At 40.3% G+C, this 26,042-nt stretch overlaps 1 protein-coding gene across 2 annotated transcripts in view; it reads right to left on the bottom strand.

Annotated features, from left to right (window-relative positions):
* ddx31 (DEAD (Asp-Glu-Ala-Asp) box polypeptide 31) overlaps window positions 1-26,042 on the bottom strand; it is a 131,302-nt gene that overhangs the window by 72,661 nt on the left and 32,599 nt on the right. For both annotated transcript variants that reach the window (XM_063073476.1, XM_063073477.1), the window contains exons 15-16: window positions 11,367-11,417; window positions 4,304-4,443 (exon numbers count right to left, since the gene is read on the bottom strand). In XM_063073476.1, coding sequence (XP_062929546.1) covers window positions 4,304-4,443; window positions 11,367-11,417 — 191 coding nt within the window. The remainder of the gene's footprint in view (window positions 1-4,303; window positions 4,444-11,366; window positions 11,418-26,042) is intronic.

Genomic DNA, 26,042 nt, shown 5'->3' with positions numbered 1-26,042 from the left:
AGAAGTGTATTGTACATATAGATAAGCCAGGCAACAAGCCCACAGCAGCTGAGCTTCAGATCCACGTTAGGAATCTTACACACTAATTCAGTGAATGAATGAGCGGACAGTGAGAGCTGATGAATTGCACCAATGATCCATAAAGGCAGCTTGCAGCATGGTGCAACACACGCCGTCAAAATAAATTGCTGTCCAGTATTATAAACAGAGCATTATGGAGACAGCTCTGACAATTTAATTTAAGATTTGGGCCAATAACCCAGTATGGTGTTTTCCTTTCCTAGTACAGAGGACACAAACAGTGCTCCTAAAGGGTTTGCAGTTTCCACAATCTTTGCAACAGAAGTGCTTGGGACAACAGACTGACCAGTATTCATGCAAGGCTCCTGAGAAAGCAGGGATACACACAAGTAATCGTTGAGTTTGGTACCAACAACCTTTCTAGAAAATGCTTGCTCAGTGCCGTTAATAGGCAGAACCTTGTACATTTCCAGAGTGAAATTAAATTTCTCAAAGGTCTGCTATATTGAACTAGTTCTGTTGCTATTGAATACAGGAAAACTGGTGATATAATTATTATATATATCTCTCTCTCTCTCTCTCTTTAGCTCTACACATCTCTTTCCAATTAAAATTAGAGGTCGACAGACTGTAAGATATGCTGCTCAAGGAAGTTCACTGGGAGAAAACACAAATACAACAGCTTCTATTTAAAAATAGAAAAACATACACAAGCTAGGTGTTAAGAGATTTTCCTTTCAATTCAGATTCACGTTACACATTTCAAATTGGACCAACATCAACGCTGCCGTCAACCGCATGTCTTCCAGGTTACATGTCTGTTTTTACCCCATACTCCCACCACCCTACCAATTCCACTTCCCATTCCCATTCTAATATGTCCATCCATGGCCTCCTCCACTGTCGTGATGAGCCCACACTTAGGTTGGAGGAACAACACCTTGTATTCCATTTGGGTAGCCTTCAACCTGATGGCATGAACATTGAGTTCTCAAACTGCTGGTAATGCCCCCCCTCCCCCATCCTTCACCATTTCCCATCCCCCTTTCCCTCTCTCACCTCATCTCCTTGCCCACCCATTGCCTCCCTCTGCTCCTCCCCCATTTTCTTTCTTCCATGGCCTTCAGTCTCTTTCACCAATTAACTTCCCAGCTCTTAACTTCATTCTTCCCCCTCCAGGATTCACCTATCACCTTGAGTTTCTCTCCCCCCCCCGACCTTTTAAATCCACTCCTCAGCTTTTTCTCCCTCCAGTCCTGCCAAAGGGTTTCGTCCTGAAACGACGACTGTACTTTTTTTTTCCACAGATGCTGCCTGGCCTGCTGAGTTCCTCCAGCATTTTGTGTGTGTTGCTCAGATTTCCAGCACCTGCAGATTTTCTCTTGTTTGTGAACCAAAATGCTTTGGCTTTATACCACTGTTATATGCCCTCGATCCTCTCTCATACTCCAGTAAACCACATACCTATTAAAATATTTTATTCTCCAAACCATTTGGAAAATTAGTCTGAAATAATGTTATTTTCCAAATCCACATCAGAAGCAGAATCAAGTTTACTATCACTGACGTATGTCCGCTGCGAAGTTTGCTGTTTTGCAGCAGCAGTACAATGTAATACATTAAAAAACTATAAATTCTAATAAAAATATAAAAATAAATTAAATAAATACTACAAGATGAGAGCAAAATAGTGAGGTAGTGTTCATGGGTTGGTACATTGTCCATTCAGAAATCTGATGGTACATAAATCTTGACTTGTACTTTTACCATTGAATCTCTTCAGCTGAGCTTCGTCTCTGCCACAGCAATAAAATGACTTACATAAAGTTATAAGTGACATCCTCAGTGACTATGATCTTGCCATGTTCTCTGTAGCATCTATCATGGTTAACAGTACTTCTCCCTTCCAAAATCTCTACTCCATTGACTAGCTCATAGTGATTGCATTTACTTGGTTACATTTTTAGTAATTTCATCATAGCCAAGACATCTTTAAGTCCCAACCTGTTAACTTTTAGGGCTTGTTTAAAATATGTTCGCAGTCTCTTTCAATATACTACCAACATGTACTATGCCCCACATATGAGGTAGTAAACTGGATTAGACATTGGCTTCGAGGGAGAGGCTATACAGTGGTAGTAGATGATTGCCTTTCTGACTGGAGACTTGTGACTAGTGGTGTGTCATAGTGATCTGTGCAGGGTCTGTTGTCGTTTGTCATCTATTTCAACAATCTGGATGATAATATGGTTAACTGGATCAGCAAATTTTCAGATGACACCAAGATCGGGAGTGTAGTGGACAGTGAGAAAGGCTATCATGGCTTGCAGAGGGATCTGCACCAGTTGGAAAAATGGTAAAAGTGCACAAACACATAATTGCCTCTCACATCTCTGAAGAACTTTGCTGCAACTTCATGCCTGAATTCTTCCAAATTGCCTTTGCACAGCAAAATATTTCTAATCAAACGACATTGTATGTGATGTTATAAAAGGCATCCGTTAGTCTTGCGAGACCATGGATCTGCGCCTGGAAAGTCTTCACTCTCCAGGGAGCAGGTCTGGGCAAGGTTGTATGGAAGACCAGTAGTTGCCCATGCTGCAAGTCTCCCCTCTCCACGACACCAATGTTGTCCAAGGGAAGGGCATTAGGACCTATACAGCTTGGCACCAGTGTCGTCGCAGAGCAATGTGTGATTAAGTGCCTTGTTCAAGGACACAACACACGTTGCCTCGGCTGGGGCTCGAACTCACGACCTTCAGGTCGCTAGTCCAATGCCTTAACCACTTGGCCACGTGCCCACACATGTTAATGTAACAAGTATATCTATTTTAGCTGCTACTTAACTTCAGCTTTTGATAACACTTATAAAAGATCTTAATATACAAAATCTTGATAGCGGCACAGTAGCAAGGCAGTTAGCACAATATCTTATAGCACCAGCTTTAAGGTCACATTTCAATTCCCGTCACTGTCTATAAGGAGTTTGTACGTTCTCCCCGTGACCACGTAGGTTTTCTCTGGGTGCTCCAGTTTCCAAAGACAACTGTTTGGGGTTTGGGTCAGTGAATTGTGGGTTGTTAAGTTGGCGCCAGAAGCATGGTGACACTTGTAGGTTGCCCTCAGCATATTCTCGACATAATGCATTTCCCTGCAGGTTTCGATGTACGTGTGACAGATACAGCTAATCTTTTTTCACAGTTGGCTTTATCTATTCTCAAACAAATTGGAGGTTATCAAAATTTCTGAATTCTGACTTGAAACATATGGTTTATCCAACAGCCCTTTGCTTGCACACCAGCACTGGCTCCCAGTTTAGCAAGGCCTCACTTAAATTTCAGAATTGCATCCCTTTTTCTAACCCCACCAGAAAATTGGCCACCTTGCACCAAAGAACCATTTTTGATGTGTCCCCACTACTGTCACGTTGGAAATACAAGCAAGCCCCTGCAATTCTTCAAAATACTCCACGAAATCTTTTACAATCGTCCACAGATGTTTCAATTTACCCATTCTTCAACTCACTCAGTACGGCACCAAACCATCAGCCTAGATTTGCGAGTTGACGTCTCTGGAGAGGGAGCTTACTGCACATCCCTAGGAGCAGGAGTGTTAGCAACTGAGCCAGGACTGAGAGTGATGAAGTTACTGATCTGAAAAGATAACCACTTTCCTTACCATAGATGGCGATTGACCAATTTGGTTTACCCAGTAGTTCAAAATCAAAGCAAGATAATTCCCTCAAAACATCTCTTACTTTTAAAATTAACCAAAACACAAATTCAACATAAGAAATCTTGATCTTTTACTTTATGGGGCAACCTATATTATATTACAACATATTATTTTAGTTGTGATAAAGTTGTGCATGAGTATGGAATCTACTTGGTGGATTTCAATAGACAAAGTGAGTTAATTAGAGCTGTGTTTGAATTGTTCAACGTTTTTCAATGTGCAATCCAAAAGTCTCTTGCTTTAACCATTGGAAGCAGATGGGTCAATGAGCACAGCATGATAATTCAGATTCATTTATTTATCACATTGTAACATGCCGTGAAATGCATTGCTTGCATTAACAACCAACACAACCCAAGGTTGTGCTGGGGACAGCCCATAAGTGATGCCACACATTCTGGCTCCAATGTAACATGCCCACGATGCTGAAGTACCTGCAGGAAGAGTAGCCGGCAAACTTCCACACCTATAATGTAACATTTAGAACCAAATAAAACTCTGAATAACTTTACAAAAAGAATTTCTGCTACCTTTTGACATGACTGACCTGATTTGGTGAGAAACAAGGGTATTCGCATATTCTGCTTCAGAGGGAGTGAGGAAAAGAAGACTGTTTCCGCACGATCCAATCCGGGCTGTCCTGCCCACTCTATGAACGTATTCTGCAGGTGAGGTTGGAGCATTGTACTGTAACAGTAAAGAAAAATGCATTTTATTTTTAAAAAGTGTTCTATTTAAAATGTTACAGGAATAGATTTCCTAGCTAACCCTACAAGTTTAAGGGGCATGGAAAGAGAGCCAGTTAAGTTTGAAGGCAACACATTTAAATACTGGAAGAACTCAGCATGTCAGGCTGTATCTATGGAGGGGATGTTTCAGGCCTGAATTGGTAAGGATGGGGGAAGAAGCCAGAATAAGAAGGTGGAGAGAGAGGAGAGGGGTAGCAAGGGTTAAATGAAGCCCGGTGAGGAGCAGGAAGAGTGAGTAGGGGAGGAGCAATGAAGTGAGAAGTTGTAGGTGAAAAATGTAGAGGGCTGAGGAAGAAACTGATAGGAGAGGAAAATGGATCATGGGAGAAAGGGAAGGAAGAGGGGAACCAGAGGTAGCTGATTAGCAGGTGAGAAGGGAAAGGGCAAGACGGGAGCCAGAATAGGCAATGGCAAAAGAGAAGGTGGAGGGAGGAGAAATTACCAAAGTTAAAGAAACCAATACTCATAAAGTCAGGTGGGAGGCTTGCCAAATGGAATACAAGGTGCTGCAACTCTGGAAATGGGGCCCTGCAGAAAGGAGCATAGACCATCGATAAAAAGGAGTGATAGAAGGGAGTACGGAAACCAGAGATCTGGTGACCATAAGGCAAGTGTGAGAACTTGGCTTCCATATGTTGAGAGGATTGCAAGAACCCCTGTCCTTGCTGTGTTGAGAGATAGTGTGGGAATCTAGGCCCTGGGGCATTGAGATCAGCCTGTACTTCATTATCTATTGATTCTGTTGCTGAACCATCAGGATTTCAAAATAATGAGATCATGAGTTGATGGAGTTTTGCTAGCATTCTTCTGTGTGCAATAACTCTAGGGTTGACAGCAAGTTGTTTTTCTCCTTGTACAATCCGGTGGTGAAGTACAAAATTTTTGGTAAAAAGATTCCAATACAAGTATCAGAAGCCAATTCTGCCATTTCATTAGGTCATGGCCATAAACACAAGAGATTCTGCAAATCCAGTCCAACACACACAAAATGCTGGAGGAACTCAGCAGGTCAGGCTGCTTCTACAAAGAGAAATAAGCCACTGATGTTTTGGGCTGACATTCTGATGAAGTGTCTTAGCCCAAAACGTCGACTGTTTGTTCCTCTCCATAAATTCTGCCTGACCTGCCGAGGTCCTCCAGCATTTTGTGTGTGTAGGTTACGAACACAAGAGATCCTGCAGGTGCTGGAAATCCACAGCCTCTGGCCTCTTACCCCTTCTCCTCACCTCCATTGGTGTCCTTTCTCCTTCCCTTTCTTCCATGATCCACTCTCCTCTAAGATTCCTTCTTCTCTGGCCCTTTTCCCTTTCCACTTATCACTTCTCAGCTTCTTACCTCAACCCCCTTCTAATTTGTCCTCCTCCCCCTCCCTCCCCCCATTTTCTCTTTCTGGCATCTTCCCCCTTCTTTTCCAGTCCTGACGAAGGGTCTCAGCCTGAAACATCAACTATTTATTCACTTCCATAGATTCTGCCTGACATGCTGAGTTCCTCCAGCATTTTGTGTGTATTGTGTAGGTCATGGCCATTCTATGCTTCTTTGATGTGTATCCATCAATACGCTGAAATAAAGAAAATCTTTAGGCAAGGAGTTTTGAAAAATTCAAACGGCTTAGCAAAATCTTCAATTAAGAAAAGGATCCAAAAAGGTTAATGCATCCCTGAAAGCAAGGTACGAATTATATAAGTTAAAGGCAATTTCACATGGTCAGCAGCAGAGATAGTCAGGAAAGAGTTGAAATTTCTGGATCGGCACAAAGGAAAACTGCTCATTTACTTATACTTTCTATTGGATTGACACTTACACAAATTTATTATACAACCCATTGCAACAGAGCTGGCCATAGGAATAGCACAGCAGGTCACTCTGCTGTCTCACATCTTCCAGTTCTATGCTGACCTCCAGTGCCGCTTGGAGTCTGCAGGTTGCCACTGCAACTATGTGGGTTGTCCCTAGGGCTTTCTGGTTTCTGGAAGATGTGTTGTTTGGTATTGGCTTCTGTAAATTATCCCTAGTGGAGAATGAGGCAGGAGAAGATGGGCTGTGTTGATGGACATAGGAGATGGGATCGCTCTGAGGATTGAGTGGCCTCCTTCAAAACTGTAAGGGAATTTAAGAGAATAATCTAATTTAACCCACTCTCCATTTTAGTTTATCTGGTTATCCTAATAGGGTGAAAAATAACACCTATTATTCTTCAGTGAAGCCGACACTGTAATCTATCATTAGATGTTGTAGGTCCGGGAAATAATAATGTTTAAACTGCTGATGAAGGTGCATTGGTGGCAAGGATTGATGAAGGGTAGGTATAATTGGAATGAGGACTAACACAAGTTCTCCTCTTTGTTTGACATGAAGCCCTAGGTGGGGGTAGTATTCACCAACACGTGGAAAAGCAGCACTACATTCCTGTGTAGACTTCATCTAAATGGTAATTTTAATGGTACGGCGGTGTTAAACACCAAAGCTCTTGTCAACTCCAAAAAATGACATTAGAGGACAATGGTTCTCACTGTAATCTAACACTGATGAATATTTCAACTAAGAATTATGCTACCTCAATGGTTTAAATTACGTAGCTTGGAGGCTACTGCAATCAATTTAACTTGCTCTTCACTCCCATTTCAGCTTCGGTGTAAATAAATGATTGAACAGCAGCTCAAGAACATCAGTAACAAATGGATTACTGCTAATCTTATTTACATGGACATCAGTATAATGCTAAAATCATCCGTCCACAAATGCATGGGAGAATACACATGATGTAGATGCACCTTCAACTTATCTACCCTATTTTTGCAATAAGTAAGGAATGCATTACTTTAATGTTACATTTTATTCACACAAGTCTTGTTTAGGTGGGGTTTTTGTGAAACAAATACCTGTAAAATACTGCAGCTATTAATTTGAAAAGAGCAGTAGATCGATGACTTTCATGTATTTGACACACAAACACTCAGAGGTGAGGATACAACTAAAGAGAAGTAACATTGTTCTTAAATACAGACTACAGTGAAATCTTGTTAATGAACCTAAGAGCATGGGAGTAAAGAGCAGGCACAATTGATGAAATCGCGATACAGTTTTGAGGGCTCAATGATGAAGAAAGGTTGAATATGGAGTTGAAATATATCCCTCAAGGTTTCCAAGATTCCTAGTAAGACATTAAATTTAAAAAAAAGTGATTGTCATAGGAAAAAATATATGCACCAACATCTCAAGGTTGCAGGATTACCATTTATCTCCATGGAAACAAGAGACAGCGATGTCACAGTTAAACTGTGACTGAAGCCAGTTTAACAGACCCAAAATAGCCCACGCATCTTACACCTCGGACAGGTTTTGACATCCTGGCCAAGCTGTCAAGCTGTTGTGGTTATAACTGCTTATTTGCGAAGGCAAATAATTACTCCCTGAAGGTCACCTTCAATGGACACTGCTCCAAAGCCTGTGGAAAGTTCCCATACTTCCACCCACGAGGCCACATGGTTCTCTGTAAGGGGTATTTCAGCCAATGCCCTGGACTGCAGTTACAGTCCAATTATAGTGTTCAGTTCTTCAAAAACATTTTACCAGCATCTACACACAATATGATAGAGACTCATTTACAATGCAGGGTGCAGGAAGGGACCAGGTTTATTGGGACAGCGTTCTGGAGTTTATTACCACTCCCACTATGACAACGTGCCCAACGATGCTCAGCATTCAGCTCCTTGAGAACGTGCAATATTATAGCTAACAACCAATATGAATAGGTAACACTTGTAGCCAAATATAACTATCACTTTGTTTGAGAGAAACATTACATAAATTGATCTTTTGCTGTGTTTAAAATTCTGTCAGCCCTGACAAATCTACATGCTCTGCAAGGAGGCACAATGATTTTTCATCATTTCTATATTAGGAGACATAGCAGGAGGCTATTCAATTCTTAGTATTGATGACTGTTTTATGTAAGAACAATCAAATATTAATTCCACAGACCTGCATCCTCCCCATATCTTCTTTGTTTCAAATATTTATCTTTTCTCTCTGAGGACTCAGTGGTCTCTATCTTAACTGTTATGTATGGCAAATCATTTCATATTCCATCAACTATAATTAAGAAAATTTCTTCCAACCTATTTCATCACTTTCATTAAATATCTACTTTTCCTTTGCCGATGATCTCTTCATTCTTAAATCCTGTTCTCTGATTTAACCAGGCAGTAGAGTTGCTGCCTCACAGTGCAGAGACCCCGATTCAGTCCTGATCTCAGGCACTTGCCAGTGTGGAGTTTGCAAGTTTGCCTTTTTGACTCTGTGGGTTTCAGCTGGTTCCCAGATTTGCTTCCAAAACCATGCCGAGTTGGTGGTTAATTGCCCACCAAGGAGTTCACTTACAAGGAGCTCTGCCACAAGAAAGCAGCATATATCATCAGGGACCCCCCACCATCCAGGCCATCAGGAACAGTTATTACCTTACAACCATCAGTGTGTACCTGTACAGATAACTGCACTCACCTCAATTCTGAACTGATTCCACAATCTACAGACTCGCTTTCAAGGACTCTACAATTCATGTTCTCAGTATTATTTACTTATTTGTACAATTTGTCTTCTTCTGCACATTTGTTGCAAGTCTGTCTTTACTTCTGTATAATTTTTCATACATTCTATTGTATTTCTTTATCTTCCTATAAATGCTTACAAGAAAATTAATCTCAGGATAGTATATGGTGACATTTACATACTTTGATAGTAATTTTACTTTTACGTTTGGACTTTTTGTAAAGTATCCCGGGAGTGTAGGTGAGTGGTAGAATCAGGGTGGGTTGACGAGTATGTGGGGAGAGTGAAAAACAGGACAACTGCAGAATTAGTGTAAAATGGGTGAGTGATGGTCAGCACAGATTCAGTGATCAAATGGTCCGTTTCTTGCTGTAACTCTCGATGACTCATATCTCCAAATCCTAATGTCTCTCCACTCATTCATATCCCACTGTTTAAATTATACCCTGATAATCTCAGAAAAGGATTTTGTCTTTCTATTTTGTACTTCTTCATATTAAACATTATCTGCCACCCGCCCATCTATTATATGAACATTAATATTTCCTTCAAGTTTTTTTTTACAATAATGTTCACTGCTTACATAACCAGCAACTTCTGTGCCAGACAATTTTGATGAGGTGCTGCCTGTACTTATACAGTAAAGTAGATTCAGATATGCTTTGAAGAGTACTCAAACATTCTAACAAAACACACATAAAATATTTTATCTTTGACTTACATACAGTGGATTCCAATTAATTAGGACACATCAGGACCAGTACTTTTGGCCAATAAAAGTTTCACAGAATAGTTAAAGAGGTACAAAGACATAAATCTACCTTTTAACTGAGTATCCAATTATATACTTAAATGAAATACAGAACAAATCAGAACATTATCAATACTATAAAACTGTGTATTTGTTCCTAATAGTTACCGACAGCATTCTGATTGACCTTAAATGAACAAAGTCAGGGCAGACAACTAGGATAGATAGCAGACTGCCTTGATGTAATGCTTTCGACAACTGCATCCTCCAAATCTTCATTTTAATTGTAACATTCAAGATGAATGTCAATAACTTTAAATTCTTCATATTTCCTAACTTGTTGAAGTAGTGAAACTGAAATCGTTTCTTTTTCACTCCGGGCTGCTTCTGGTATCTTCAAGCATGAATGTTTAAGTGAGAAAAACAGTTCAGCATTTTCTTACTGTTTATATCTCGCCAACTACCATTGACAAAATCACTGCTTTTTGAACACAAACACGCAAGTGATGTTATTTAACAACTTCACTCAAGCATGGTGTTGTGTCTAATGCTAGATGGAAACTGTTTGGCAACAGTCTCCTGTCCCAATTAAGCAGCATAGTGATTCAAATAAACAAAGTGAGTCCCAACTATTTTCTCGATTAGTTTTTGTTCTTTAAGAGTTGTCTCAAATAAGCAGCTGCCTCGATTAATCAATGGCCCAATTAACCAGAATCCAGTGTACATCCAAAATATTTTTTTAATATTCTCATCCATTACTTCTTTAATAAAACAATATTTACCTTTAACAAATGTGAAAATATTCACAGTTAAGCACTACCTGTAAATTATGGATCACATGGGCATTCTGTTCTGGGCAGTTAAGATTGTAAACATCTTGCAATTAGTCAATCATAATATCTAATAACATCCCTCACAATGCAACCTCTGACCCTCTCCCCAGCACCTCTCTACTACTGCCCTGCACTGTCAGACTGAAGGCCTGAAGCAAAGGTCTGGCTTCATTTGCCACTCTCTGCATGCAATCAAGTGGGAAAAAATGGTCACTCGAATTCTCACTTGGATCGCTGGGGCCTCCACAAAACATCAGAAAACTTTGCTGGTGGTAGGTCAGCACTCCCACTGCCTTGCACTTGGGAACCAATATCAATTATGAACTGATTGTAAAGTTCGATTCATCTATAAAATTATCATTTATTCAAAACGACATAGGCTGAAGTAATTTTAAACTATTCCCAGTGAAAGTCCTAGGGATATGGGAGAAAACTGGAAAACCTGGAGAAAACCCTTATGATCACTTAGGCAGTACATAAATTCTGCACAGGCTGTACCCAAGGTCAGGACGGAACCTAGATCCCCAAAGCTGGGGCAGCAGGACTGACTCCTGGCATCTCTTTGTTATTGGAATTAATAGCTGGAATAAAGAAAGCTCCCAGTAAGATGCCATAGAAAGAAAAAAAAATGAATGACAAATTGATAGAGCCGAACAAGGACTATTTGAAACATGCACAATGCTTATATATCATTTTATCTATTGAGGATGGCTGACTGCCACTTACCTGAACAATCCACGTGACTTCTGGAAGGTCCAGCCCACGTGCTGCTACGTCCTTTTGGAGGAAAAAAGACAGACAGAATAGAAGATTACATGGTGCTGAGGCAAGACCCCAGCATGCCACTTGGTGGACTACATGATGCCTGAAAGTACAGATGGACCGCAGGGCAATCTGTGCCAGCTTGTCAGTTGGATTCAAATGACTCATTTATTTGGTGCAGAAGCTTGCAAAGCGAGCAAGCTAATGGAGAGGGGGAAACCTAACGATTCACTAGGAGGGGCCACCATTTTGCCACTGTCATCCCACCATCCTGCCAAAAGTCATTATTGCCTTTTGCAGAAAGCCAGCAGCAGGGTAGTGGCCCCTGTTGTCTAGGCGACAGATTGTACCTTGCTATCAGTGAAGGAGTAAGAGGGAGTTAAAGCTGTCAGAAGTGCCTGCAACTGTTTGAAACCAGAGGAGACTGGCATCTTAGGCTAGCTCTTCAGCACAAGGTGCACACGATTCATATGAATGACCTTTCCCGAACCTGTACCATTACCAAAAAGAACAAGATCCAAATGAACAATTACAGAGGCAATAATATATGTAATTAAAAATGTGTGTAACACGTTAATGCAAGCAGGCTTGACTGAGGTAATTCAACAAAGCACTTCTAGGAATAAATCCAAAATGAACTGAAGCTTTTTAACCTCAAGCTGGGAATTATTTTTTCATCAAAACGTACAAAAACAGGGAATCTGCAGAGGTTTAAGCAAACAATTAGAGCATCATTAAGAGGTTGTTTGTAAATTTGCAATAGCAAATTGAAGTTTAACTGTTGCAAGGTGCATAAAGTATGAATATTGTTGAATAAAAATGCAAACTATATGAAAAGCTGAATAAAACAAAAAAAAGGAAACTATGCAAGGGAAAGCCCTTAAATGCCTCTTTGCTTACTGAAGCAAAGAACAGAAAGTCAAGCAATTTAGTAATTTGTGGACACAGCCATAATTTTCATTATCCCAATAATTTTGCTCGAAACAAGTCACCAGGACATCACAGGATGGATGAAAGTGGATGGGTTTCAAGATAATGAACTATATCTGCTTAAGGTCACTAATAAAGCTGATGGTAGTGGATGCGAAAATCAGAGCAGGAGGACATGGACTGGTGAAAGAAAGAAATGGAAAAGCAAGATACAGTGCTTTGTAAAAGTATTCAGCCCCAACCCTTTGTTTACATAAATTAGTATTACAACCAGAGATTTTGTTCAATTCAGCTGATTTTTTTTTGTTTGTGAAACATGCTCCTTTTTTCATAGTAGAGCCTAAAAACAGGGAGCATCCCCCTTTGATTAGTTGAGCCACCTCTCGCAGCCATTTCAACCAGTAGTCTTTTTGGATAAGTTTCTATTAGCTTCGCACAACATGATGGAGCAAGTTTTGCCCATTCCTCCTTGCAAAATTGCTCAAGCTGTGCCAGGTTAGTTGGGGAGCGGCAGTCGACAACAATCTTGAGGTCTTGCCAGAGTTACTTGATTGGGTTAAGGTCAGGACTCTGACTGGGGCATTCAAGGACAGCAATTTTCTTCATTTGAAGCCACTCCATGGTTGCTCTGGCAGTGTGCTTTTGGTCGCTTTCCTGCTGAAAGACCAACTTCCTCCCCAGTTTAAGCTTTCTGGCAAAGGCTAGCAGGTTTTTATCCAGGCTCATTCCGTACTTAGCAGCATTCATCTTCCCATCAATGCTGACCAGATTTCCAAGTCCCTGCTGTTGAAAAGCATCCCCACAGCATCCACTATACTTCACAGTAGGGCTGGTGTTACCTGGCTGATGTGCAGTATTAGATTACCGGCATACATACAGTTTTGTGTTGAGACCTTCTTCCACATCTTTACAGTATCTTTTAAGTAACGCTTTGCAAAGTCTTTATGGGAAAGGGTATGCTTTTCTTTTTAGCTAGAGCTTCTATTTTGCCCCTCTTCCATAAATACCCTTTTTGTGCAAGGCCTTAGAGATTGTGGAGCCATGAACTTCATCTCCAGTTGCAGCCACTGACTTCTGCAGCTCCCTCAGTGTGACTGTTGGCGCCACAGTAGCCTCTCTTACGAGTGCCATTATTCTCAGGTGCTTAAGTTTAGAAGGGTGGCCTGACTGAGGCAGTATATATTTGTTTACATATTTTTTCCATCTTTTCCAAGATGGACTGCTCTAAGCTCAGAGAGATGTTCAGTGCCTTTGAAATGATCTTATACCCTACCCTAGATTTGTGCTTCTCTATTAATCATTTTCCTGAATTGCAGTGAATGCTCTTTTGCCTTCATTTTGGTTTAGTCTGTTGAAAATCTGCCATTCTGTTGGACTTTCCAGAGAGAGGGAGTACTTATTCTTATGAAGGCATTGAAAACCAGTGATCCTCCAATTTTCTACATCAAAAAATTGAGTGAGCTGGTAAGGTAATATATAGTATTGCATCTGAGGAAGGTTAGTATAGTAACTACAAAAGGGATGAATACTTTTTCAGCCTCAAAATTTTTGTTTTTAATTTTTAGTAAATAATTGACAAGTTTTGGAATTTTTCTTTTGATTTGACATGATGCACAATGCCTTGAAGATTAGCTCAAAAAATCCTCCTCCAATACATTTAAACTTTAGAAATTGAGATGGTAAAATATGAAAATAGTTGTGGGGGCTGAATATTTCTTCAAGGCACTGTATCTACATTTAAGAAATGTTCCTCACCAAGAAAAAAAAAATGCAAAAAGATCAGTAGAGATTAATGTTGCATTGTGAGAGTGGGACTCCAAACAAACAGCAAACAATTAATTTAAATAATCATTTGGTTCAATATACAGTTGATAAACTATATTGTTCATACACTTCCTGGCACAACCACCAATGGCCCAATTGTAACCTACCAAACTAAGATACAAACAATTGGATACACTGTATGTATCTGTTTGAAACATCATTATTCATTCTCAAGATTCAAGTGTGCTCAGAAAGACAACCATCTTATCACCCATTCTCAAACTCCTTTGAAAAGATGCAACATATTGTTTTTTTGAAGGCGTAGTTTGAGATTTCCAGGATTTTCAGTCAAAGAAGTGGTTATGACTTGCAAAGAAACTTGGAGGAAGTCTTCCCATATGTCAAATCCCCTGGAGCTTCTAGGGCATAGATATCACAAGTTTGAAAGGTGCTGTCAAAGTTGACTTGGCACATTTTTACTGTGTAAGTACTATATTTATTTATTTGAGATACAGTGCAAAGTAGACTCCTCTGGGCCTTTGAGCCGCACCGCCCTGCAGCCTGATTTAACCCTAACCTAATCATGGGACGATTTACAATGACCAACTAACCTACCTAGTACGTCTTTGGACCGTGGGAGGAAACTAGAGGACTCAGAGAAAACCCATGCATCACACAGGGAGGACTACAGACTCTTTACAGAGAACGCTGAACTCCAATATCCTGAGCTGTAATAGTGTTGTGCTAACCACCACGATACATTATGAGTGATGGAAATGTATGTTTAAGCCGCTGAATGGGTTGTTTATCATGTACGCTGTTTTGTCCTGACGGTTTTGAACATTTTGTGGATGTTTAGTAAATGTGAATGAGGGAACAGTATTGCCTTATTTTTTTTTACTTTTGCCATGTAAATTGATGGAAAGTCTCTGACCTGTTTTTGTATTTATGTGACTAGCTCAAGTAAGTTCCTGGTTAATGGCGACCTCTGGGATATTAATAGTGGAGATTTAGTAATGACAATATTTTTGAAAATGAATGGGAGGTGGTTAGCCCGTCTCGTGTTGGAAAGTCAGCACCTAGCAATTGTGCAATAATTGGCCTCTTGTCAGGTCGAGCCCAAACATTGTGCTGTTCTTATTGCATGTGGGAACAGATTGCTTCCTTTTCTGAGGAGTTGTGAATTGAATTGAACATGCACAATCGTCGGGGAATATCCACACCTGACCTTACAATGAAAGGAAGGCCATTGACACAGCTGAAGATAGCTGTGCCTGGGACACTGCCTCGAAGAACTCCAGCAGTGCAACCCTGGGGCTGAGATGACTGGTCTCCAACAACCACAACCATCTTCCCATGCTCGGTATGGTTTCAGCCAGCAGAGTTTTAACCCTGTCTTGCACCAACTTAAAATTTGACCAGAGCTTCCTTAACACTCAGTCAAAATGGTGCCCTTGCCTGCAAGGGCAGATACTCTCACCTTCCCTTGGCCAGAAGCCCAGTCTGGCAGTTACATCCTTTAGGATGCAGTCTGCTTGGTCAGTAGCAGTGCTACCGAGTCACTCTTGCTGTTTCTGTGAGAAAAATCTCGGGCCCACAAAGTGAACAGTATGTGTGTGTGCGTGTGTTTGTGCGAGTTGTGGTGTCACCGAAGAAAAATCTGAATGTCAATGGGTTTCTCACTATAGATGTAATAGTGTCAGGATGAGAGTGGACCGAAGAAATTGGCTCAGGTGGTGAACTAAATGCTTATTTTAGAAAAAGGATCTTCAGTAATTTAAAATTTTTTTTTGTGTATTTACTGATTGCTGTTGGATGGAAAGGGACAGTCTGGCAGGAACCAGCACAGAGTGTTGTCAGAGGTTAATTGATGTGACATGCACCAAGCTGGATTAAGCTCATGCTGGAAGTTTACTTGGGTCATCTGTTCTGGTCACAATGTTATTCAGTGGTTATAATTTAATGGGCCTTGCTGCTGCAATCCAGATCAAACTCACCACATGGGGAATTGCAGACGTGTACTCATATCCTAGCATGCCATGCACACTCTTCCAACATATGAGCACCAAACAAGATGACCTAATTTAAGGGTTATTAAAAATAAAACAGAATTGCTGTTATGAAAAGGTAATGCTGTTAAACTTCAGGCTATAAAACTGACCTAATGCATGAAGAGTTCTACTTCAGGCAGTCTCCCATCAATATTATTAAAATGTATGGTGAAATACATTTGCAACACCCTACAGATGGGCATATGAGTGCATGTGCACAGACTTTTTCCATTTCAATTTTTAGCTGGCTAAGAGAATGTGTAAGTGGCCAGCTACCACATTTCACATTTAAATACTGCTAGTGGAATTTTTCTGATGCCTAGTAAAGGAGGGTCTGTGGAAAAACAATAAAACCCTACAGATCAACAGCTACATAACAGGAAGTTGTTCAAAATGTGAACATTAATGCAAATTTTAGAATAGCTTGGAAAATAAATCTCCACATTTGAATCATTAAGGTGTATGTTACAGCTGGAATGATAAATACACTGTGGCATATTGCGCAGAGGGTTAGCTCTGCCTGCTTTTGTTTCTAAGTTGTATGATTTATTTTTATTTTTGGACAGAATCTGTTTATTCAAATACATGAAAATTATTGCAACACAAAGAAATTACTCTGGTTGAAATGCACTTCTCAGATTAAACATGGAAGGAAAAGTAAAAGCCCTACCTAGTAAAACCTGGTGTTCTTTGCTTGGTTATTTTTCTTTGGTGACAGCTTGCCATGAAAGAGCAGTTCAGGAGTGCGTCATTACAAACAGGATGAGCTCGGAAGGGTTTATCAGCGCTAATTACTCCCGATAGCTGTAATTTACACTTTTTCTGTGAGTGGAAATAGTCAAGATTCACACGTTTAGAGATCAGCATCTGCCACCTTTGGAGTGCAGAATGCCACCTTCTGCAGTCTGAGCAGTAGCAAGGAGAGCCAAAACAATCCAACACACGGCTCAGATTAATACCTGACAGCAGCAGCTTGGTCATTTTTAGCTCTAAGTGGACAAACACACACCTGTCTCTTTATTATATGAGCACAGTTAGTTCAAAACAAGTCGTAGAGCAGGAACAGAATGGAATGAAAAGCACAGACATTCTTAAATTTACAACTTGTAACAACACCAGCCTACGGAGAAGAAATGTGCAAATAAAATCTCATTACTCCGCTCAGTTTTCGATGTAAGCCTGCTGTGTCGGGAAGATGCCGAGCAAAGGCCTACAACCTTCCCATAAGGGTAGGTCACCAGGTTGCCATCATGTGTCTCATTGCAAGCAGATTACTTGCACAGCTATGGACTTGGGAACAGGTCAGTCACTCTCCCGTCTGGCTGCAGGAAGTGAATGGCCTGGTGGACTAGCCAGGAAACGAGAGGAAGGCAGTTTATGTATCCTTATTTTTTTTTTAAGTCCAGATAAGATTAACATTTTAATGAACAGAAATGGCAGCTATTTTTACCTTTTATATTTACCTGAAACTTTAGAAAGAACTACCATAATAATTGAATAACAACTTTCCAGCGTGTAGGTGGGAGATTTGGAACAACTTTGATCCGAAGTTCAAAGTAAATTGATCAAAGTACATAAGTCTCACCATATACTACCTTGAAACACACAAAATGCTGGAGGAACTCAGCAGGCCAGGCACCACCTACGGAAAAGAGTACTGTCGACATTTCGGGCCGAAACCTTTCGGCAGGACGCTTTTCCATAGATGATGCCAGGCCTGCTGAGTTCCTCCAGCATTTTGTGTGTGTTGCTTGGATTTCCAGCATCTGCAGATTTTCTCGTTTGTGATTGGTATACTACCTTGAAATTCATTTTCTGGCAAACATTCACAGAAGAACAAAGAAATACAATAGAATCAATGACAAACTATGATCCACATTGTTTGAGAGAACAGAAGTCATGATTTTCTGAATCAATGCACAACAGTAACAGTGGTAGAGCAGGCAGAGCTGCTGCCTCAGATCACCAGTAGTCCAGCTTTGGTCTTGACTTCCAGTATCGTCCTATGCAGAGTTTACACATTTTCCCCATCAACACTTGGATTTCCCCCGGGCGTTTTAGTCCTCTCCTCCCGCCCTCACCTCTCAAAGACGAGCTAGTAGGAAATTGGCTAACGTAGAAGCTGCAGAAGATCGTGAACACAGCCCTGCACATCACACAAACCAATCTTCTGTCCTTGGACTCACTTTACACCGCACGCTGTTGGAGCAGTGTTGCCAGGATAATCAAGAACACAACCCACCCAGCCAACACACTTTTCGTTCCTCTTCCCTCCGGGAGAAGGCTCAGGAGCTTGAAGACTCGTACGGCCAGATTTGGGAACAGCTTCTTTCCGATTGTGATAAGACTGCTGAACGGATCCTGACCCAGATCTGGGCCGTACCCTCCAAATATCCGGATCTGCCTCCCAGTTTTTTTGCACTACCTTACTTTCCCTTTTCTATTTTCTATTTATGATTTATAATTTAATTTTTTAATATTTACTATTGATTTGTACTCAAGGGAGCGCGAAGCGCAGAATCAAATATCGCTGTGATGATTGTACGTTCCAGTATCAATTGTTTGGCAACAATAAAGTATAAAGTATAAAGTAAAGTAAACTGAATAGGAGGCCAAAGGATTAGGTGTCGGGGATCAAAAGGTATGTGAGAAGGAATAAGCTACTGGAATAATATGCGGAGGAATGGGATTGATGGAATTTCTCTGACAGGCAGCCGAGGTATGACAAGCAGAACGACCTCCTTTAATACTGTAAAAGCATTTGAATATGACTATGAAGGAAAGGAGGTCAGAGATGTGTCAATCTTAATGGTCAGCTGAAATCAGAGAGCAGGAACAAGAGCATTATTTTTACCATGAGATGGTAACCTAGGTGAGTTCTAGAATAGATGGGTAATCTGCTTTGCCAGTTTGCTGACCAAGCAGTGAATGTGGCAATTCTCTGACTTTCTCTGGTGCTGTCAGTGTGGTCAGAGCAGAGATAAAGTATACAACCACACCAGGGTAACTAAATACTTTAGTCAACTTCATTTTACATACTTAACTGTGAAAGCTCATTTAACTACTGTTATTTTCATCTTAGCTGGTGGAGGTAAATAATGCTAAAGGAGCAGTTCAGATTTAATTCAAAGATTTCTGATGCAGGGCTTGTTCTGGAAATGTGGGCACGTCTCATCTTCGTAGACACTGATGGACTTTGTGTATTTTCATTCTTCTTCAGGTTAAAGAGAAAAAATTAGCTTTACTTGTCACATGTACATCAAAACATCGTCTTGTGTCACTGTATTGTGCTGGGGACAGCCTGCAAGTGTCACTTTGTTTCATAGCATGCCCACAACTGTATACCTTTGGAACGTAGGAGGAAACCAGAGCACCCAGAGGAAACACACAACAGTCAAGGGGAGAACGCAAAAACTCCTTATAGACAGCAGCAGGAGTTGAACCCCAGTCGGTGAATGCTGGTGCTGTAAAGCGGTTGTGTTAACCACTACGTAACCGTGCCACCCCAATCATATTTGTAGCATTTTGTTTTCTGTCTAAGGTCCCCTGCTAATCTATCCATCTTTGTGAAATATTAGTTCAATGCAAAATTACAACAGTTAAAACCAAATGCTGTTTAAAGCAAAGTGCAATTGTTTCTATGGAAACAATGGAAGCAGCAGGTTTGTGTTGTCACACTAGTATGTGGTATTGAGCTGATTAAATGGCTGCAAATTGTAGGGAATGGGTGAAAGAGAAAAGATCCATGGGGAATAGGGCTTTGTACTACTGTGGCCTACATATGTACCCTTTCCTTTGATTCCAATATTTCAATAACTAAACCAGTTCACTTAGCAATAAGATGTAGCAGGGGTTACATCTTGGGGCATTCACCCTGTGATCTGCATGGGTTTCCTCCGGGTGCTCTGGTTTCCTCCCACAGTCTAAAGATGTACCAATTAGTAGCTCAATTGGTCATTGTAAATTGTCCTGTAATTAGGCTAGTGTTAAATAGATGAGCTGCTGGGTGGTGTGCCTCATTGGGCTGGAAAGGTCTGTCCAAGCTGTAGTACTAAATAAAATTTTAAAAGGCATGGAGTGTGTATACAAATTCTCAGAATTTAGTTCCAAATCTCTAAATCCTTAAGGATTCGTTGAGAAGCTGGATAGCTTCAGGAAAGAAATTTCGGAGATGACATGTAGTCCTGATGGTGATGGACTTGTAGTGTATCAATGGTAATTTACATATTTTTGAGATACAGTGGATTCTAGTTAATTGGACCATTGGTTAATCATGGTAGCTGCTTATTTAGGACAACTTTTAAAGAACATAAAATAATAGAGAAAATAGCCAGAATTCCCTTCGTTTATATGCCACTTAATTGGGATAGGAGGCTGTCGATGAGCAGTTTCAAACTAGTGTCAGTCACATACACTTGTGTGACCTACACCGTGCTTAGAGTGAACAGTTTTTAAAATAGCATCAGTTGCGTGTGTTTGTGTCAAAAAGCATTGATTTTTGTTATTGATAGTTGGCGAGAATTAATTAACAAGGCAATTCAGAACTGTTTGGCTCACTGTGGTTTCTAGCATTCAGGCCTAGAGATGCCAGAAATGATTGGGAGTGAAAATGAAATGATTTCACTACTTCAACAAGTTAGGAATTACGCAGAAATTGAAGGTATCAACAATCATCTTGAATGTTACAATGAAAATGAAGATTTGGAGGATGCAATCATCAAAACCCATTATATGAAAGCAGTCCACCATCTGATTTTGATTATTTACAGTCAAAAGAACAGAGTAGTGTACCATTGATAACTATTAGAAACTAATAGTTTAATTTACTGTAGTAGCAGTTGCAGTAGTTCCAATTTGTTCTGTATTTCATTTACTTTTCAGTTACAAGAAAAAGTTTCTGAATCCTTTGTATCTACCTGTTTTTCTGTATTAATTATTCATAATATGTGGTCTGATCTTCATCTAAGTCACAATAATAGCCAGAAACAATCTGCCTAAACTAATAACACACAAACAATTGTACATCTTCTCAACAATACCGAGTACACCATTTAAACAATTACGGTCTAGGTTCAAAAAAGTATGTGAACCTCTGGGGTAGTGCCTTCTACAAGAGGTACTTGGAGTCAGGTGTTCCAGTCAATGAGATGAGATTGGATGTGTGGGTTGTAGAGGAGCCCCTGACCCACAAAGTCAGGTTACTGACAGAGCCTGCTCTTCTCAAGAAAGATTTGATTATGTGCATCATGCCTTGATCAAAACACTTTTCAGAGGACCTTAGAAGAAGAATTTTAGTGATGCTTCAAGCTGAAAAAGGCTACAAAAGCATTTCTAAAGGCCAGTGTTCATCAGTCCAAGGAAAGATAAACTGTCTGCAAATGGAGGAAATTCAGTACTATTGCTACTCTCCCTAGGAGTGGGCGTCCTGCAAAGATCACACCAAGAGCACAACATGCAATGCTGAAAGAGGTGAAAAAGAACCCAAGGGTAACAGCAAAAGACCTGCATAAATCTAGTTCATGTGTCCACTATAAGAAAAACAGTGAACAAGAATGGTGTTCAAGGAAGAACACCACAAAGGAAATCACTGCTCTCCAAAAAAAAAAGTTATTACTGCACATCTCAAGTTTGCAAAACATCATCTGGATATTCCACAACACTCTGGGACAATATTCAGTCGACAGACGAGACAAAAGTTGAATTTTTTGGAAGAAATGCATACCACTATACACCAGCACAAAAACCTCATCTCAACTGTGAAGCATGGTGGAAGAAGCATCATGGTTTGGGGCTGCTTTGCTGTCTCAGGGCCTGGACAGCTTGCTATTGTTGAGGGAACAATGAACTCAAAATTGCATCAAGACATATTATAGGAGGATGTCAGGATAGCAGTCCATCACCTGAAGCTTAATAGAAGTTCGATGATGCAATAAGACAATGATCTGAAAGACTAGAGTAAATCAACAAAAAATGGTTTAAAAAGAAGAAAATTTGTGTTTTGGAATGGCCAAACCTTAACCCAATTGAGATGCTGTGGCATGACCTGAAGAGGGCTGTTCATGCAAGTTGTCCCAGAAATATTGATGAACTGAAACAATTTTGTAAGGAGGAATGGTTTAAAATTCCTCCTCGCTGTTGTGCAAGTCTGATCAGCAGCTACAGGAAACGTTTGGTGGAGGTTATTGCTGTTAAAGGAGGTTCTATCAGTTATTAAATACAAGGGTTCACATACTTTTTCCAGCCTGGACTGTGAATGATTAAACAATGTGATCAATAAAGACTTGAAAAGTACAATTGTTTGTGTGTTATTAGTTTAGGCAGATTGTGTTTGTCTATTATTGTGATTTAGACGAAGATCAGACATTTTATGAGTAATTAATGCAGAAAACCAGGTAATTGCAAAGGGTTCACAAACCTTTTCTTGCAAATGTAAATACATTATTTGTTACTCAGTCTGTCTTTTTATACCCTTTTAACTATTTCCATGAAACTTCTGCTAATTGGGGCAGAACGTACTGGTCCGATGTGTCCCAATTACCCAGAATCGACTAGGGACTTCCTTAAAAAAAAATCAGAGGTTCTCCTTTTTCTTCTACGCTTTGTTCTTAATTTTAACAAATTTTCTCATGAAAGCAGCAGTCAATAGGATTCTGTTTAATTGCAATCCAATCTATAGCTAGTGGAATCACACTGATATCTGCAGCATAACTGCACCCTTACTATCCTATTCTGGCATCTAATGATAGGCAGCTATGCACTGGCAAGAAATGTTGGCTTCATAGTGATACAAATGCAATAAATCTGGTATAAAAACAGAAATGCTGGAAATAATAGAGGTTAGATATTGCAAAGAAAAAAACAAAATGTAAACTCTAGGTTAGTGTCCTTTGATTAGAACAGAGGGAAAAAAATAGAAATTAAACACATTTTAATTTGCAGAATGATTGAGTATAGAGGTAAAGGGAAGGAGACAGAAGAATAAACTCCGTCTTTCCTCCAATCTTCATGTCTAAACCACCTTCTTTTTGCCTACCCCTAACTTCTGCAATTTAAAATTTGTCTTGTAATTTTCAGAATTGCCTGCTGCCTGACCTGGTGAGTATTTACAGCGGCCAGTAATTCACCAGCTTTTCTTTGGCATGTGGGAGAGAGCTGGAACACTCAGGAGAAAGCCATGCAGTCACAGGGAAGCCACTGTCAGATTTCTGAACAGTCCATAAACACTACCTCACTATCTTGCTCGCTTTTTGCACTATTTTAAAATATATTTCTTATTGTAGCTTATAGTTATTTTTTGTCTTGTACTGTACCGCTGCTGAACAATAAGAAATTTCACAACACAAGTCAGTGATAATAAACCTGATGCCGATTTTAAAAAAAGAATCTAATGCTTTCCCGGCACATATGACAGATAAACTGTTTGCGGGCTTCCAGACAGGTACGGGTATCGATTATAACCAGTGTTTCGATAGCAAACTCTACCATCTTCTTTAGGGACTAGACTTACTGAGGCATCATCCCTGAAGATGGCAGAGTTTGTCATCAGTTATAATCGATACCTGTACCCGGCTGGAAGCCCAAGAAGAGTTTATTCCTGATTCTGATAGTTTTTTTATTTCAGATTTCTTACAAAAGCTGTAATTTGAGAACTTACTGGTATTTAGTGGGCTTAAGGAAAAGTTGGAGCTTATTATAACACCCATTAGTGGTTCATTGTCATTTCTATAGGGATAAGAAATCAGCCCAGTAACACCAATGCATGGCTTCATTCAAATCCCCCTCTCTCAATGCTGTGACATTTTTAAAATTATGGCCCTCTCCAACTGCTTGCCCAATTAAATGTAGCCTTGACGGCAATTACCACAAATGAAAAGGTAATAAGGTAAAGGATTCTTCTAGATCCAGAGGGTGGTGGCACAACAGTGCAGACCTCCAGTGACACGGGCTTGATTCCTACCTCACTATGGAGAATAATTAGCAGTCAATGTTTTGTGCCAAAACCCTTCCCCTGGAAAAGGGAAGAAGCCAGAATAAGGTGGTGTGGGGAGGGTAAGGAGTACATCTGGCAGGTAATAGGTGAAATCAGGTCAGGGGGAGGGTGGGTGGGTGGGGAAGGCGGGGGGGAATGAAGTGAGAAGCTGGGAGGTGATAGGTGGGGAAAAGGGGCTGTAGAAGGAATCTGATAGAAGAAAAGCTGGTAGGTTACTGGCAGCTGCAAATTTCTCCTTGTGTTGGTGGGTGGCAGGAGAATGAGAGTATTTGACAAAGGCCAAAATAAACAAGTAGAAAAATATCACTTTTGGGAACATTTTAAGAGTTGGCATAGACTTATGGGTTAATGGTCTCCTTTTATATGTAAGTAACGATAAAAAGAATGTGAAAATGAGAACATGGAACTTGCTATCTACAACAGAATTGAGGCAGGTTGCATTAATGTGTTGTTCTTCAATATGAATCAAGAACCTGAAGGAGGAAGGAATGGAAAAATATGCCGTCTGCAGTTGATAAAATAGGTAGGAGAAGATGCATATGATGTATAACCTGAGGCACAGACCAATTTTTGCAGGCTAACTGGTTTGTTTGTTATAAATTCCACGTAAAGAAATTTAAAGATTATCTTTAGTTGTTGCATGCACATTAAAATATACAGTGAAGTGTGATTAACACAATTCAAAGACGTACCGGGGGCTGTCTGCAAGTGTCGCCATGCTTCTGGCACCAATGTAGCATGGCCACAACTTACTAACTCTTACGCCTTTGGAACGTGAGAGGAAAACCACGCAGACATGGGGAAAACGTACAAACTCCTCATAGAAAACAGCAGGAAATGAACCCTGACCCTGTAAAGTATTGCGCTAACCACTATGCATTTCAGTTACGTAAATCTTACATAACTGAAAGATGTAAGGGCAATTGTGTCTCAGAATACCTCATACTTAATGATAGAATACAGTTCCACCATACCGTCTGATTAGTATGACTTCACCCATTTCCTTCATGGAGCTTTTTTTGGTGTTTTGAAAGCTTTGTCAATTTTGGTGGTAACTATGGGCAATTTTGTTCCTTGCATTCTTATCCTCTACGTAAGCCAATGTGTTTGATGCTTTCTATCTAATTATTTAATAAAAAGATTTATATTATTTTGAAAGGTGCAATCTATTTTCAATACCTTAAGGGTTTTTTAAAAAAAAACTGAAGGTAGTGAACTAATATCATACAGATCTACTTAAAGATGAAGGAAGATGATTCAGCTCACTAGAAGAATAACTTTCACCATCCTACTTAGTTATGAGTTTCAAATCATAAACATGAGGAAGTCTGCAGATGCTGGAAACCCAGAGCAACACATAGAAAATGCTTCAGGCGATATCTATAGGAATGAATAGAGAGTCGACATTTCAGGCCAAGACCCTTCCTCAGGACTGAGAAGGGGGGAAGATACCAAGATATAAAGGTGGGTGGGGTGGGGGGAGAGGAGGATAGCTGAAGGTGATAGGTGAAGCCGGGTGGGTGAGAAAGGTCTAGGGTTGGAGAAGAAGGGATCTGATAGGAGAGGAGAGTGGACCATAGGAGAAAGGGGAGGAGGGGACCCAGGGAAAGTCATAGGCAGGAGAGAAGAGGTAATAGGTCAGAGTGGAGAATATAGGAAGGGGATAGTGGAAGAAAATTTGTTTATTGGTAGGAGAAATCAATATTTATGCCATCAGGTTGGAGGGTACCCAAGCGGAATATAAGATATTGCTCCTCCACCCTGAGGGTGGCCTCAACTTGGCACAAGTGAGGCCATGGACCGACATGTTGGAATGGGGATTGGAATTAAAGTGTTTGGCCACCAGGAAGTCCGGCTTGTGGCGGATGGTGCGGAGGTGGTCAAGTTAGAAGTTTCTTCATGCTT

This window comes from Mobula hypostoma, chromosome 21, assembly GCF_963921235.1.
Source record: "Mobula hypostoma chromosome 21, sMobHyp1.1, whole genome shotgun sequence".
NCBI classification, from domain to species: domain Eukaryota; kingdom Metazoa; phylum Chordata; class Chondrichthyes; order Myliobatiformes; family Myliobatidae; genus Mobula; species Mobula hypostoma.
The sequence above is the reverse complement of the archived record's forward strand: the minus strand, read 5'-3'. Positions and strand labels throughout refer to the sequence as shown.